Genomic DNA, 15,182 nt, shown 5'->3' with positions numbered 1-15,182 from the left:
CCGTAAGTGCACTTAACTTGCCCGCTTGACAGGGGTATAAGTCATATGGGAACACACTAGATTCAAGTAAACTGCAAGTAGCCAACACTACTGTCACTGTACGATGTCGTGTCCAATGAGGCAGGACATAGCCAAGGCCACATAGAATAAAAGTGACATTGGAGAGGAAAGGCTTTAGAGGAGGGTAATTTTTAACCACTTGCAGCTCTTTATATAGCATGGTGACATGAAGCTTTTTTTGAGTAACCATTCGAGGACAGATACTGTGTACGTGTAGGTCACACCAATAAAATACTTTCAGGGACCCTTTGGGTGATGAGGTTAACATTTAGTCTTTTTTTCTTTATGCACCCACAAGGTTCTGTTACACATGTACAGATTTTCTGTGAACATTTTTTTTTCCTTATCAATTTGTGTTGTACCTGTGTTGTACCTTACTTTCCTTGTATGATTTTGTTCTGTTTTCTTTAACTTCAGTCTTTCCTCAGCGGCAATGCTGATGTCATTTTATTGATTTCTAGTGCTTTAAGCTAATATGGCCAGTCCTACACAATAGAGAAAGAGTGAAATAAAGAAATGCGCAAGATATGCATGCTGGGATGTGAAGTGATTGCTTACGATGGGGCAGGGTGGACACGTTAGAGAATGATGGCTGGAACAATGTAATAATTATTTTCTTTTTTACACTTTCTCATTGGTCTCAGCAGCATTCTGCTTACATTATCATCAGCAGGTCTACCAGTAAATGATAAACAAATTCTGACATTATACCAGCTAATAACTGCCTTGCTCAAGATCTGAGCAACTGAGCTATTTCATGATAGGAGTGTTTGAAAACTTGCATCAATACTGACTGAACGAAATGCTATTTTGCTTCAGCTACCTAGAAAGAACTAGCATTAGTGGGGTTGATCTCTTGATATGTCTTGTGGTAAATGAATGTAGGTGCATTTGCCCATTTAGAATGAGAATAGTGGAAATTAATGGGACATTGAAAAGACACTTCAACATTCCGACGGTTGTTACAATTATGAAGGGCCTGACAGTTCCCGTAGCATTACTGTTCTGCTTACCATTTAAAGGTTACCAGCTTACTGCTGTGGTTTGGACATTAAACTCTACATTCGACCTCACATTGGGCGTTCTTGTTGCACCTGCCTTGAACCCCACCCTTTCCATGCATATGAGGTGTGTTGAAAAAGAAACCGAACTTTTGCTATAACAGCTTTGCTGCTTATGGTACAACATCTTAAGTGCTGTCCCCTTCAAAATAGTCCCCTCTACTGGCAATGCACTCTTCCCATCTTTTCTTCCATTTTTGGAAAGCCTCCTGGAATGAAATTTCTGGAATGGCATGCAGGTCTCTTCTCGCATTGTCCTGGATCTCCTCTACGATTTGGAAAGGGTCTAGGTCCGGAGAATATGGTAGGTGGGGCACAAAAGAAGTGCGGTGTTTCGCTAAGTAGCTGCGGACAAGGAGCGACATGTGAGCCAGGGCATTGTCATGATGCAACATTCAAGCCTGATTTTCCCACAATTCAGGCCTCTTACTGCACACAGAATCTCTCAAACATGCTAGGGTTCCCTGGCAAACTTCTTTGTTTACCATCTAACTATGTGGCACAAATTCCTGATGGGCAATGCCTTTGCAGTCAAAACACACAACCAACATCACCTTCATTTTTGACCGACTCATGCGTGCTTTTTTTGGACGAGGAGAACCTTTGGCCACCTACTGCGACGACTGCACTTTCGTTTCAACATTGTAGGCATAAACCCACGTCTCATCAGCTGCTATGATGTTCTTAAGGAAGTTTTCATCGTCAGTGGCAGTGGCAAGCATTTCCTGGCTGATTTCAACACGGGTCTGCTTCTGTGCACCAGACAACAAACATGGCACAAATTTTGCACTGACACGACGCATCCCTAGTTTGTCACTCAAAATTTCATGACATGATCCTACGCTGATACCCACTTCATCAGCGACTTCTCGAACGGTCAAACAACAATTTCCGTGAATCACAGTTCGAACTCCCTCAATATGGTGATCATCTGTGGATGTGGAAGGTTGTCCAGGCTTGGGATCGTCACCGACCAACATTCTTCCCTCTTCAAAACACTTGAACCAACCACAGCACTGCGTGCGACTCGCACAGTCCTCCCCGTATGCTTGGCTAAGCAACTGAAAAGTCTCTGTGAAAGTTTTCCCAAGTTTGTAGCAGAACTTCACACACACACGCTGTTCTTCCAATTCCTTCATTGTCACTTTGGCACCAATCCGAAGAGCAGCTTGTTCATGTGCTCACTTCAGTGGCTGTAGCTCGCCAACTACGGTCAGAGCGAAACGCGGCAAATGGCAGTTTGTTGTCTAAACCTGCCATTACATGCGCTCAGTAGCTGCAGCGCGCTCGCTCTGCTGATTGGCATGCTATTTCAAAAGTTCGGTTTCTTTTTGAACCCACCTCGTATAACTGCACACACACACACACAAAAAAAAAACCTTGAGTCATAAGTGAGCACTGTGTCTGTCCCCTTTCCTTTTCCAATCAGTTGACACTGTTTTCGTTCTAAATACCTTCTAGGAACTAGGCCATAAAGAAACTGTCTTGCAAGTGCCCTATATTATCTGTGTTGTACAGTCCAGTTTGTCAGTCTACCTAAATTTAGCATTGTTTATAAATTCTGCTTAAGTGCTTCAAGATTTTATGTATTCTGTACACTTCTACAGGTCAACACCACCACATATTTCATGTAAGTAAAAGTTACTATGCAGAAAATGCTCGTTTTATTTGAAGACCAAGCAGCTTAAGTGATAATGCATGTCCTGACTAGGTAAAGTTAATGAAAAGTGACCAAACATATTTTTCAAAGAAAGGCTATGTATATGTACTACAGGCAATACAAACCTCTATTTGCATGCCGCTGCTACAGGTCCCGTGACTAGTGTGACTTGCTTTCTGTAAGCAGTACAGGCTGTACAGAGCTGTCAAGTCAGCTAGTCTTTAGTCTATCTAGCTTGCTTTCATGTATACAAACCAGAAGGCCGCCTTCTACAGTATTATGCTGAAGATTATAAACGGTTGCCTGACACTGTGCCTTGCAATGTTCACAGGCATTCGGCTTACCAGGAGACATCATTTGTGTTGGCAACAGTGGGTGAGAGGTAAATAAAAAATAAAGTACACATTAATTTAAAAGCCTTCATCTTCACTACATTGTGCAACATAAGGATGCCTTTCCAAAGGAATGTAGCCAGTGCCATCTACAAGCACATTGCTCACCAGCTGCAGTGGCTTCATTTGGACACAGGTGACACGCAAAGACATCGTTGTGCTTGAAGTGAGGTGCATGTAAAGCACCACAATCCAATAAAACTGCTCATATTTTATACATGTACTGCGTTTTTGCTCCCACTTTGATGTTGACATGATGAGCCTGAATGCCATCAGCCATCCCATACAAAAACTGTCCCTACTTTCATTCAAATGACTCAACCTAACTGTGATAGGCTAGCAATTTTCTGGTTTGGATATGCTGTTCAGTTTGTGCATGTTATAGTGCAGGCATACCACCAATTGAGTTAAGCATTGTGAAAATCAAGTACACTACATTGCCTACTTAAGCACATGAACATTTAAGCAACAAAATCTTTTTCTGCTCATGCAGCGACCTACAGCTACAAAGGAAGACACAAAGACAGTGCACACGTGTAGGTAATATCAAGCTTTGATGCAGACATAGTAAGCTGTGGTGAAGAATGAAGTGTAACCTGTGTTTCCACTTCTGCATGAATTTTGTGGAAGTGCTGGAGAGTCAAGGTTTTGTACAGCTACTAATTTATGTATGTGGTCTAATAAACCATTGCAAAGTGAATGTGTGGCATCAGCAACAGATAGCCAGGCACTATCACAAAAAGAAGCAACATAATGCAGGGGAGTGGTTGTCGAAAGTTGCAGGTTCTGGAGGAGAGAGACAAAAGGACAAGACTGCATCGATCAATTGGACATGACTGAAGGCATGCATGGTATGTCGAGCAAGAAGCAGACAGAAAGAGTATTAAAGAAACGCATGAAGGAGAAGCCTGACAGTGTGTGAAGGCAAGAGCATCACATGAAAAGAAAAATTTGAAGAAAGTAGCAAATGAATGGGGAGCTCAGATGCCAAGGAGCAAGAATTTTCTGCTAGAAATGTTATTGCTGTTGTGCCTTAGCCCTGGTGCTGCAAATGGAAGGTGGAAGAAACAAGTACAGTACAAGTTGAAAAAGTGTTGTGGCAAGAGTGAGCGGCATTAGATCGGTGCCTCACCAAAATGATTGAATTTGCAGTGCTCATCTGCACTCAACAAAGTGTGCTTACCTGTGCTGCTGGAAGTGTGCGAGCTATCTCGAGATGAAATGTGCAATCAGCCAGCTCTTCCAGATTCAGAAAAGACTTGAGACCTGAGGAAAATTTCTAAAAGTACAAGACAGCAACTTGATTTGTTAAATCATATTTTGGATGTTTCCAGTAGAAGCACTTGCACCAACGAAAACTAAGTTGCATTAAAGGTTGGACTTCAGAAAGTGCATCAACACTACACCAACGATAAATGCAATTCCACTACATGGATGACTTGCCTTGTATGAAAACATTGTTTTCACCTTTTGCTCTCCTGTTCGCCACATAAGCATTGCGGATTAAACAAAGTCTCACTATTTCGTGCAATGCGTGTGTCACTGGCTGACCACAGAGACGCCGAACAAGTGTACTGGCAGGCATTCAGAGCTATTTCGCATGCGGTTGTAGTGATCTGAGCCCTTGTTTCGCCCACATAGAGCGCCCCGTATATGAGCTAGACATCGTAACAGCCGGGATTATTAACTAGCCAATATCAGTGTTACTGCACAGCTTTCACAATGGTCTACTGCTATGAAATTGCATGACGACCACTGTTCTTTTGCATACATTTCTTCCGTATTCATGCGCAGGGCGTAGTGTTTTGCCAGTGTGGCTATACAGCTCTCACAACGATCTACGGCTCAGATTGCATGACGACGCAAGTTCTATACTTACACATACAGAGTACAAGATTTCCATTCCCACGAACCTCCAAGTGTGCTGTATTCTCAGTTACATTAAGAACTAATGCATCGGCACGGCAGTTAATTCATAAACTGTTTCCGTTCCCGCGATTCCCCTGAAGTGTGTGGTATGCTGACCTTGATCAACGACACTAATGAACAATGCATCGGCACGACGTAATGCTTTGCCACTAAAGTCATCCGAGAAGACACCTCACTTCCAAACGTATCCCCTTGCGACTATAAAATTTAATACGCTACCGTCGCAACAAAATAGCAACAAACTCACCTCGGACGCAGCTTCCGCCTTGCCGGCCACGCATCCTGTCGATTCTGTGCTGCAAGCGCGGCTAGGGACAAAGAGAGCAAACGGTTTTCTTCCCCGTAGTACCTAAACGACGAGAAATCTTGAGCACCAAAAGTCCCCACATTTCTCTCTCGCAGCAACCGCTCCTCGCGCGTGCGCAGAAACAGCGGTGAAATCCATTTTCGATGTGCTCGTGCCCGTCGCGTCTCCGCGGCTCCGCTACAGCTCCGCGGTGATCGCTCACTAAACGTAGCCAGACCCGCCAGACGGTGCAACGCCAGCCCGCTAAAATGCTTGCAGCTAAATGAAATGCGTAGAAATCGTTCGTAAGTGCCTCTATGAAACTTTTTTCGAAGTTTTTTAGTCAGTATCAATAAATAATACAACAAAAATTCTGCTTATTTTTTTTTGTTATCCAGAAACACATTTGTAAAGTCTGGCAACAATGCATCGGGCGCGCGCGCGGACCTGACTACAGCCCCGGTTGGTAGGGTTGGTACGCACAACATTGGGCGCGTTAAGTTAGCGCGCTCCGAACTCCAAAGGAGCACGCTCGAGTGCGCTCGAGTGCGACGCCTTCGGAGCTTAACTTAACGGCCATTTTCGCCGACCGTTTTCGTGTGCACGAACGTGCCGTCTGGCGAATGTTATGTTGCTTCCGCATCCGCTATTGCACTTCGCGCGCTTTTCGAAGATGGCCCCGCCGACCGTACTTCTGCAGTCCTTGTTAGACGATGAAGAGGTAGAAGAACTTGACGCGCGGCGACGGAGGCAGCAGCAGCGGCGATGCAAGCTCAAAGCGCGCCAACACGTTGCCGATCTCGCCTGACAGCAGCTTCAGACGCCCGGCAGCGCGGCGGCGAGAGGAACGATTGGGCAAGGAGAACGGACTTGCATTAATGGAAAGGGTAGGAAACACGTCATTTTTCCGGAAGCCGTAGCAGGCGCGCGCTCTCGCGCACCGTTTCCAGGATGGTGCGCGTAGAGCGCGCTCCGCAATCACGCACCGGAAGTCGCTTTTTAGCCGTTAAGCTTAAAAGAGCGCGCTCTGCTGTCTAGAGCGCGCTCGAGCGCCCTTAACTTAACGCGCCCATTGTGTTGCTTCGCAAAATGGCTGCGTTCGGTGCTGCTGCAGCGCTCGCGTTTAGCGATGAGAGCTCGGACGACAGCGATTACTAGGTGACGCAGGTGCTGTACGAAGACTTTTATGCACGTTGTCCATGTATAATCCTTGCGGGCGCGACATGGAAATGACGGACTCTGCGATTGCCGTGGTCAAATTACGCACGGGATACGGCGAGTTTGGTTGCCGTGGAAACGCACAGAGCGGAAGTCGGGCATGGTTTCCGGAACCGGTTTGTGCGACGTGCACGCAGACTTCCATGATCCCCCATGGAGCATTTTTGCGCTCCGCTGGCCGATTCGGATTCGCGAAACCCGAGCGCTCGCTCGAGGATTTCGGCGACCGCTCCAGATCGACCAGTGAAAAACGCCATAAATAAATGGCAAAGACTGCTGCAACGCGGTGCTCCCCAGACGACCCCACACAATATCGACTCCTGCAACGCACGGAAGTGACGTCACTAAATGTCAACGTCACATGCACGCGTATTTTCGTTTTTTCGAGGGCGCGCGGTTTGATTATTTGTTCGCACGTGACATTCAGTACGCATCCCGTCAGCCGCGCTTGCGGGTCGTGCTTTTCTGCTGCCGCTGGTGCTGGACCTAAGGCCTGGTTCTGCTGCAATCACGCAAGCCTCTGACATCATCCTTTTATATGCGCGAAAGCTGCTTTGCAGGGTTATTTTACATTTGCTAGCGTTATTTATATCTATTCTAATAAGTATTTTGATGGTATTTTGATTGTGTTAGTCGCGTATTTGCCGATCTTGCTGTCCTTGTTCGCGACCGCTTGCTTTGTTCAACCCTAGCGCGGATTTCCCGGATTCAACGTATATATAGTGCTGACTAGAAGGTAGCCTCCTTTCGTTTGTGAAAAAGCTCAGATTTATTTTCTCGCAGTCTTTTTTTTTCTTCTAGGTGTCATTTTAGATTGCACTGCTTGCAACATGACACGTGTTTTGGTTGCCGGTGACTCGATGGTGAAATACGCGGACCAGTATTTCCCATCGCGTCGTAGTTTGTCAGTCAGTGTTGCCGCGCATAGAGGAGTAAGGATTGAGCATTTGCTGTCAATGATTGCTGACAAGCTAGCTGGTTTTGATGCTGTCATTGTGCACGTTGGCACTAACAACACTGGTGACAGTGTCAGCGTGTGCATGGACAAGTATCGCCAGCTCGCTCAGGGGATCATTGAGAGAAATCCCATGGCGCATGTAGCTTTTTCTGCCATTCTTCCTCGGGGGCAGAATCAGTACAGCTCATGGGAAGCTCAGTCTTCATGGTTGCATGACCTGAATGGTAACTACGAAAAGATTAACAGTGCCCTGATGCAGTACTGCCACGAGTGTGGCTACACATTCCTGGGTGGTCTCGTGGACAACTGGCCCAGTTGCCTGAGCAGAGATGGTGTCCACCCGAGCCGCTTTGGTAACAAGGTGCTGGCAGACTTCCTGTACCAGGGGGCCTGCACCCTGTCCATCCATCTGGAGAGAAGCCGCATCCAGCAGTCCTACAAGGAGACCCAGGCACCTTCTTCATGGACCAGTTGGACTCGGCAGGACAGCATCCCTGCCATCTCCGAGGTTGACTTTCCCCCGCTTGGTTTGCATACTTTAATTTCTTCGCATGCAGCAAGTGGACCTTCCACAGCACCAGCTCCTGTCTGGAAAGCCAGCACTGCTCCCTTGCAGAGGCACGGCACCAACCAGCCTACCAGAACCCTTCAAGGTGCTGGATTTTCACTTGTTGGCGGTGTCCGTGTCCGTTGCAAGGGAAGCAAGGCTTGGTTCACCTGGGACAGCCTGCCTTCCCCCACTTTCCATGGCACAAGTGTACCAAGTAGGGGAAAAGCCGAGGGGAGGTCTGCTGAGCCAATGATCCCTGGTCGAGGTGCAAGCACCACTTGTGTCTGGAAAACTAGGAGAGCCACACAAAAGCATGAGAGTGCTCCTGTTGTGTGCTCACCTGTGGGGGAAGGAGAGGCCAGTGCTCAAGAAGCAGCTGTGCCAGAGGCTGTCCCCCACTGTGGCGACAGGGAGTGGAAAGTGGTAGTATCGAGGAGGAGGCGGAAGGCTGCAGCACTGCACAAGCAAGAATGGAGCTGTGACCTGGCTGCAGACAGGAAAGGCAAAGTTCTTGCTGTGACAGCTGCCAAGTTCTTGAAGTTCGCTTCACCTTTGAAAGCAGTTGTAAGCCAGAAACAGACATGCATTGACAGTATAAAGTCTGAGTCTGCTCCTTCTGCTGTCTCTGGTAGCAAGCTTGAAGGACAAGCCAGTGCCCCTCATGACGCCATTTGTGATAGTTTTGGCAAGGTGCAGCATGTGGCTAGCAGGCAGAATAAAGACTGCTTGGTAGTTGCTATGGCTGAGTGCAGACCTGTCATAAATGGTGTTCCAAATGAGGTCATTGTCTGCAAATGCTGTAGGTCAGAAACAATGCAAGATGGAGGGCAGATGACGAGCAATCCTGGCACAGAGGCTGGTGACCTTGACAAAGCTGCGTGCATTGCTCCCACGCGACGTAGGTGTTGTGAGGCTGCTTTGACATCCAGCTGCAGGCCTGCCAGCTCTGATGCCCAGGCTGTTTGTGAAGGAGCTGGTGCTAACACAACCAGAGTTCCTAACACTGTCACTTTATTGCATGGTGGAGGCAGCAAAGTTTATTTAAATGCAACATTTGATAATTTTATTTCTTTTAGGCAAAGCTTTGATGAATGGTGCAGGGAGGGCAAGCACATAGTCACAATAAGTAGGTCTCATAGAAGTCCATTTGCAACAGAATCTAAAGAGTTTGAGTATATTAGGATTTCATATAGCTGTGTTCATGGTCGTGCTATAAAACCAAGAGGCACAGGAAAGCGACCCAAGCAAGCATACAATGGTACTGGTTCTGAAATGGCAGTTTCAGTAAGCCTGTGCAAATCACCTACTCTTCACTACAAAATAACCAAGCTGCAAGCTAAGCATAATCACGCCACGAAGTATTATGACTTGTATCCTCAAAGCAGGCTTCTAAACGATGTAGAGAAGGTAGAATTCTTTGATTTTGCCAAATGTAATATTGGCCCAAAGTATTTTAAAAGTTTGGTCGAACAGAAAACGGGCAAGAAATTAACTACAAAAGATGTTAACAATTACAAGCAAAGGTTTTCTATTCCTATTCGCAATGAGCAGGCTCACGGAGAAATGGTCTTGGAAAAAATAGACACCTTGTTAGCAAATAATCCAAACTGGGTCATTCACTATGAAAAGAATCAAAGTAATAACCTGCAATTTGTGCTACTTCAGACAACGCACATGCGTGAGATTTTGGAAAAGTACCCAGAGATTTTATTTATTGATGGAACATATAAAGTAAACATTGAAGGCTATATCTTGTACTCTGTATTGGCTGAAGATGGTGGAGGCCGCGGGAGACCTGTGTGTTATGCCTTTTTGCGGAATGAAACGACTGAAATCGTGCAGGCTATGTTTGCCAAGTTTGCAGAGTTTAACCCGTTCATTGTATCTGCTTGCAGAGTAGTCATGATAGATAAAGACATGAACGAGCTACGCATTTTGACTAAGATTCTTCCTAATTCTGAAATTTTGTTGTGTACATGGCATGTGCTGCAATGCTTTCAGCAAAAAGTCAATGAGAAAGCTAGACTGCAGCGTGATCAGTTACTCCCTCTGTTAAAAAAAATTGTTTATTCCTTCACTGTGCAGGACTACTTAGACAGGCTTGCTGAGCTCGAAGCTATGGCGCCTAAAGATTTTATTTCTTATTACATGCAGAACTGGCACTCCTGTAAAGAAATGTGGGTACATGCATATCGGCAAAAACTTCCTACATTTGGTAATAACACGAATAATCGCATTGAGTGTCACAATCAAAAGATTAAAAGTTATCTCACTTCAAGCATGCATTTGGTTCAAGCCATAGAAGCATTAGTAAGTTATATTGAGAAGGATTTCTTATCTCTAAAATTTTCCAAGTTTAAGGAAATGAAGCTGAACTTAAATGTAAATGATGTCAGTGAGCCATTTCAACTAGACTTGGCCCGTAATTGCACTTCTGAGGCCACAAGTAAAGTACTTGAGCAGTATAAACAGTTTAAAGAAGTAGGTTATTTGGTTACTTCCACTGCTAATTCTTATGTAGTGGCTTCAGCAAGTTCTGAGCACAGTGTTTCATTATGCCTGACGCGTTGCATGTGTGCTTTTTATAATCAGTACAGTTTGCCTTGTGCACACATTATAGCAGCTCGCCATTTTGCCCAGCAAGACCTTTTTCACAAAGCATGCATACCGGACAGGTGGTGTAAGGATCATTTCCTGAGTGACAGCTGCATGGTCTCAAGTGCCACACCAGTGGTGACAAGCAGCATTCAGCTGCTGCCATCTGTGAAGCTCGACACTGCTCAAGAAAAGTATTCTTACACCTACAAGAGGCTTTGTGAAATGTCCAAGACTGTGGCTAATGTATTATCTAATTGTGGTGAGAAGGAGCTAATGGAAAAACTTGCATCATGCAAGGCATTCTTCATAAACTTAACCACCTTTCCTAGTAATCAAATTACAGTTAGCTTACAAGGTACACCAGCTCCATTACCCCAATCGACTGCTACAAGCAGTTGCAGGCATTCGAATAGTACAAAACTTGTACCTTTGGTAAAAGCAAGAAGAGGACGGCCAAAGAAAGTCAAAGCTGTTAAGCGTAAGTTTTTGCCATCGCAAAAGCAAATGGTAAGCCTTGCAATGGTGACAGCAGACATGTTAAATGTCTGCAAACGCTACTCTCTTTCAGATGCCGATTTAAATGTCTTAGTACAGGGCACCTCAATATCAGACAGCGTGATTAACGTAGCACAATACTTGATTCATCAAAAGTTTTCTCACTGGGATGGCTTTCAAGATGTGCTACTTGGCCATCGTTTACTATTTACTAAAGTAGAAAGCCTTTTTATTCAAATCTTGCATGTTCGAAATCCCGATCACTGGCTTACGGTAACCAATGTTGAGGCTGATAAAAACACAGTCTTTGTATATGACTCAATTGACCAAGGTACTCCTTCTGATGCCGTCAGGCAAATCTGTCACATGCTAAAATTGCAGTCACCAACGCTGACCATTTGCACTAAAGGGGCACAAAACCAGTGCCACACGCTTGACTGTGGCTTGTTTGCAATTGCAAATATGTATTATTTAGCATCAGATAGGAGACCAGAAAATTTAAACCTTAATCAGAGTATGCTGCGCAGACATTTGCTGAAATGCATACAAAAAGGCAACATGGAAGATTTTCCACTCACAAGCTCCCCCACTACTCGTGTGCGGCCAAAAGATTGTATTTATGAGTTGCATTGTGTATGCAGGCAACCGCTGTATGGCAGAAAAGTACTGGACATTTCTTGTGCATACTGTTCAAAAACCTTTCACAGGGAATGCCTTCGCCTTTTACCAGATGATATGGATAAAAAAACAATTGTGTGCTCTAACTCATGTTTGGCTAGTGCCAAGGAAAAAATCCACACTTGTAGTACGTAGCATTTTTCTCTTTGTACGGCTTTAGCCAAACCTGACTATAACAAACCAGCATAAAGTGAATTATCCTGTATATTGTACACACAAAACTTCCTGACTGATACTCATGCAAAACACTCACTTGTAACAGAAGCCTTTTTTTTTTCGAACTTTTTTTTTTAAATAGTGCCTAAATGTTAGAATACTTGGAAACATACCAGCAGTGTACTTCAAGCAAGCTCCTATCGAGTCTCTATTTTGAGTGACTGGCAAACTGTTTAAGGCTAAAGATTGATGTCTACTATGCATGGTGTTGTTTACAAAAGTGCAGGTAACTCTGACTTAATTTTTCCACTGAGGACAACAAATTCATATAGGACAAACACAGTACAAAAGTTTGTTTCCTTTCGTTATAGGCGCATTTGGATTTAAAGAATTACCTGATATAATGAACCTATTTTTAGTGCATAGGCCAGTTTGTTATTATCGGGTTTCAGTGTATCTACAAGCTCCGTTAGCAATATGCCTGTTAGCCCCGTTAGAGCCCCGTTAGCAATATGCCTGTATACTTCGATGCTGTTAAGAGGTTTATTTGTTCATTATCAATGCATTAACTTAGATCCATTAGCAGCTGTGCAACTGCTTTATGGTTACCTGCGGCATCGGGATTGCTTAGGCCCAACCACAAGGAACAAGTTTACAACATATTTTTGGCCGGCTATTTGATTTGATGTGGGCACAATTCAGCATCTAGAGCATCAACCCCAGCATCTCATCGTTCTTGACGATGGCAGCTGGCGTCAACAATCCGTCAGGAATGTGTTTCTTGTGGTTGAAGCTTTAATGTGGGCAGGTTCACTTTGTATTATTCAATTTGAAAACCTGATCAATCTGCTTCTAAGTAGTAGCAAGTATTTTGGATATTCAACTGTGTTACAAAATTTGCTTTCCATCGGTCTGGTACTGCTTTAGCAACCGAAATCTGTACTGACATTGCCCCATTACCTTCCCGTTGCCGCAAGTCTCTCAGCGGAGCCTGACCGCTACAGAGCGCGTTCTCGGGTGGTGGATAGAGAAAACTCGTCAGGAAGCTGCGCTAAGCAGCTTCATGCAAGACAGGCACTTGTGCCCGCGGACCAACAGGCTAAGAAAATCCTCAACAGCAGCACTCAGGTTGTCACAGTGACATGTTCATCTGAGAGTGCAAGTTGCAGATTCTTTTTAATCCTTTGTACTTCACCTGCGTTTTTTCCCTCTTGTACAGGTCCACTGATGTACCAGCTGCATGCATTCACACTACCATCAAGTCATCAGGAGCGTCTGTACCTCTATCTAAATATTACACTATTGTCTAAGGTGGAAAATCAGACTTGTATATTTTGCTGTAGTGGTTCTGCCAATAAAAGATTGATTATACATATTTATTTTCTTGCAAAGCTGGCATTGTGTATGTAACAGGCCAGTGCAGCATATAAGATATAACTTTTTTCTTGCAGATGCATAACACTCACCTGCTATGAAACCAACTTGCACTGCATAGTTAATATGAAACACAGAAGATGATTGTGCACCGTCTTGAGTACCTTTGCATTTATTTAGCAGTATTTTGCATCAGCTATGCAGCACAACTTGGCTTCCATGTTGAAGAACAAACTAGCCTACACACAAGTTTCTTTTTGCACTACGTTAAGTATGTGCCAATTAATTCCTAGGCAAGTCTTTTGAAATACTGCTCCTTGATCAAGTGCTTGTCACTGTCAAAATTGAGGCAAGGTATAGCTTTGGCTACAATTTTTATTGGTTATGAACACAAATGAACAGAGACAGCGTTTAAAAAATTCATGCTAAAGGGCAGCACTCTATGACAACCCAACACTCAAGTCCAGATTACACTGTTTTGCAATAAACTCGAAAAGCACAACACACATTTACTGTTCGATTGTCTTTCACTGTTGCATGGGTGATCAAGTATTGGGCCCCTGTACCTAATCTGAGCATACTCTAAATAGTAACACAATTCAGTCATCCAAATTACATTTTTGCGTGCACTATGCGTACATTTTTTTTTTTCTAGGACATTTTCTGGGTATCCCATAGACATTTCGCTGCAAGACATGTGCATATTACATGGATGTTCAGTGAACGTCTAGAAAAGGGCATTTTGAATGTTACCTGAAAACAGCCTCAATATTAATTCAAAGTTATTCTTAGTTTGTTTGACTGAAAGAATACAGCACATTTTTATGGTGTACAACAGTGTAGCCCATCTAAATGTTACTTTAATGTAGCAGAGAAATCTGCGCTGATTAAAAGAGCTATGTAAAGGTAACCTGCTTCACTACATGAAATGGGTATGAAAAGGTGACATATCTGAGGGATAAAAATAATTTCAAGTTCACAATTGGTATAACTTGGTGTAGAGCACTCACCTAAATAAACCTTCCCATTCTTTGTTCACATACTGACTTCCACTACACTATAACACTGTTGAGCATGCAACAATTTTCAATTATATAAGTAGCAAAGTGAAAGCTCATTTGTATTAAACATCTAGAGGAAAAGCTACAAAAAAAATGTGGTGTGGAGAAAACACGTAAACATGCACAACTCAAGCATTTCGTGATTAAGCGACTAGAAATTTATGGCTTTTTATTATTTCGCTGCAGGCTAAGCTAACCAATAAAAACTAAGACTTACACAGCATGCTTTGCCACATTGAAATTCATATCACCCTGTTGTTTGGATACTTCAGGTCACGTGTAGGTGTTCTAGGTACTCTAAGGCTTCCACCCTAAAGTGAACCCGTATGGCTTGAAGTGCCTTTTCTCTGCACCAAGAAAGAAATGTAAATAATCATGTGAACGTTACTACACACTTCTTTCCTTGGCATTTCAGAGTTGGTAGAGCACACTTAACATACACGTAGCGCAGAAATTTATTCGTTGACTGCCCCACTAAACATCCTACCATGCTGCGGTGAAACTATGCACTTGACCCACCCCCTTTCCCCCGTGCCTAACCCCATAGGTCATGTGCAGAGTGTCACAGAATTCTGTTTCGAGGATTCTTTGCATGTGCTAATGTTTCTCCAGCCATTGAGCTTAAGCAAATTAAAAAAAGCTAGACAAAAACATAGCACTGCTAACTGTCTAAGTATGCAATAGGTTGTGATGATTGTGACATTTC

General features: G+C 44.0%; 2 protein-coding genes across 13 annotated transcripts in view; one reads left to right on the top strand and one right to left on the bottom strand.

The window, feature by feature from the left end:
- LOC135897525 (uncharacterized) overlaps positions 1-5,553 on the bottom strand; it is a 31,606-nt gene extending 26,053 nt beyond the window's left edge. For 2 of the 11 annotated variants that reach the window (XR_011514365.1, XM_070538237.1), the window contains exons 1-4: positions 5,199-5,342; positions 4,357-4,452; positions 2,907-2,957; positions 619-652 (exon numbers count right to left, since the gene is read on the bottom strand). Coding sequence is in view for 3 of the 11 variants with exons in the window: in XM_070538237.1 (XP_070394338.1) it covers positions 619-652; positions 2,907-2,957; positions 4,357-4,452; positions 5,199-5,261 (244 nt within the window). In the remaining 8 variants the exon portion in view is untranslated. The other 9 variants (XR_010563070.2, XR_010563068.2, XM_070538238.1 and 6 more) reach the window with 8 other exon arrangements.
- Positions 5,554-6,647: 1,094 nt separating this feature from the next.
- On the top strand, positions 6,648-13,420 carry LOC135897520 (uncharacterized). 2 transcript variants are annotated; one of them, XR_011514364.1, is made up of 2 exons: positions 6,648-8,091; positions 13,261-13,420. XR_011514364.1 is itself a non-coding variant. In XM_070538236.1 (2 exons), exons 1-2 carry the CDS (start codon positions 7,437-7,439, stop codon positions 13,267-13,269), a joined length of 645 nt encoding a protein of 214 aa, XP_070394337.1. In that variant the 5' UTR covers positions 6,648-7,436; the 3' UTR covers positions 13,270-13,420. The 2 variants fall into 2 exon arrangements, 1 of the variants encoding a protein (XP_070394337.1); XM_070538236.1 differs by having other exon boundaries at positions 6,648-8,072.
- The last annotated feature ends 1,762 nt before the right edge of the window (positions 13,421-15,182 follow it).

The sequence above is a fragment of the Dermacentor albipictus genome, chromosome 5 (genome assembly GCF_038994185.2).
Source record: "Dermacentor albipictus isolate Rhodes 1998 colony chromosome 5, USDA_Dalb.pri_finalv2, whole genome shotgun sequence".
In the NCBI taxonomy this organism is placed as follows: Eukaryota; Metazoa; Arthropoda; class Arachnida; order Ixodida; family Ixodidae; genus Dermacentor; species Dermacentor albipictus.
This window is presented reverse-complemented; position numbering and strand designations above follow the sequence as displayed.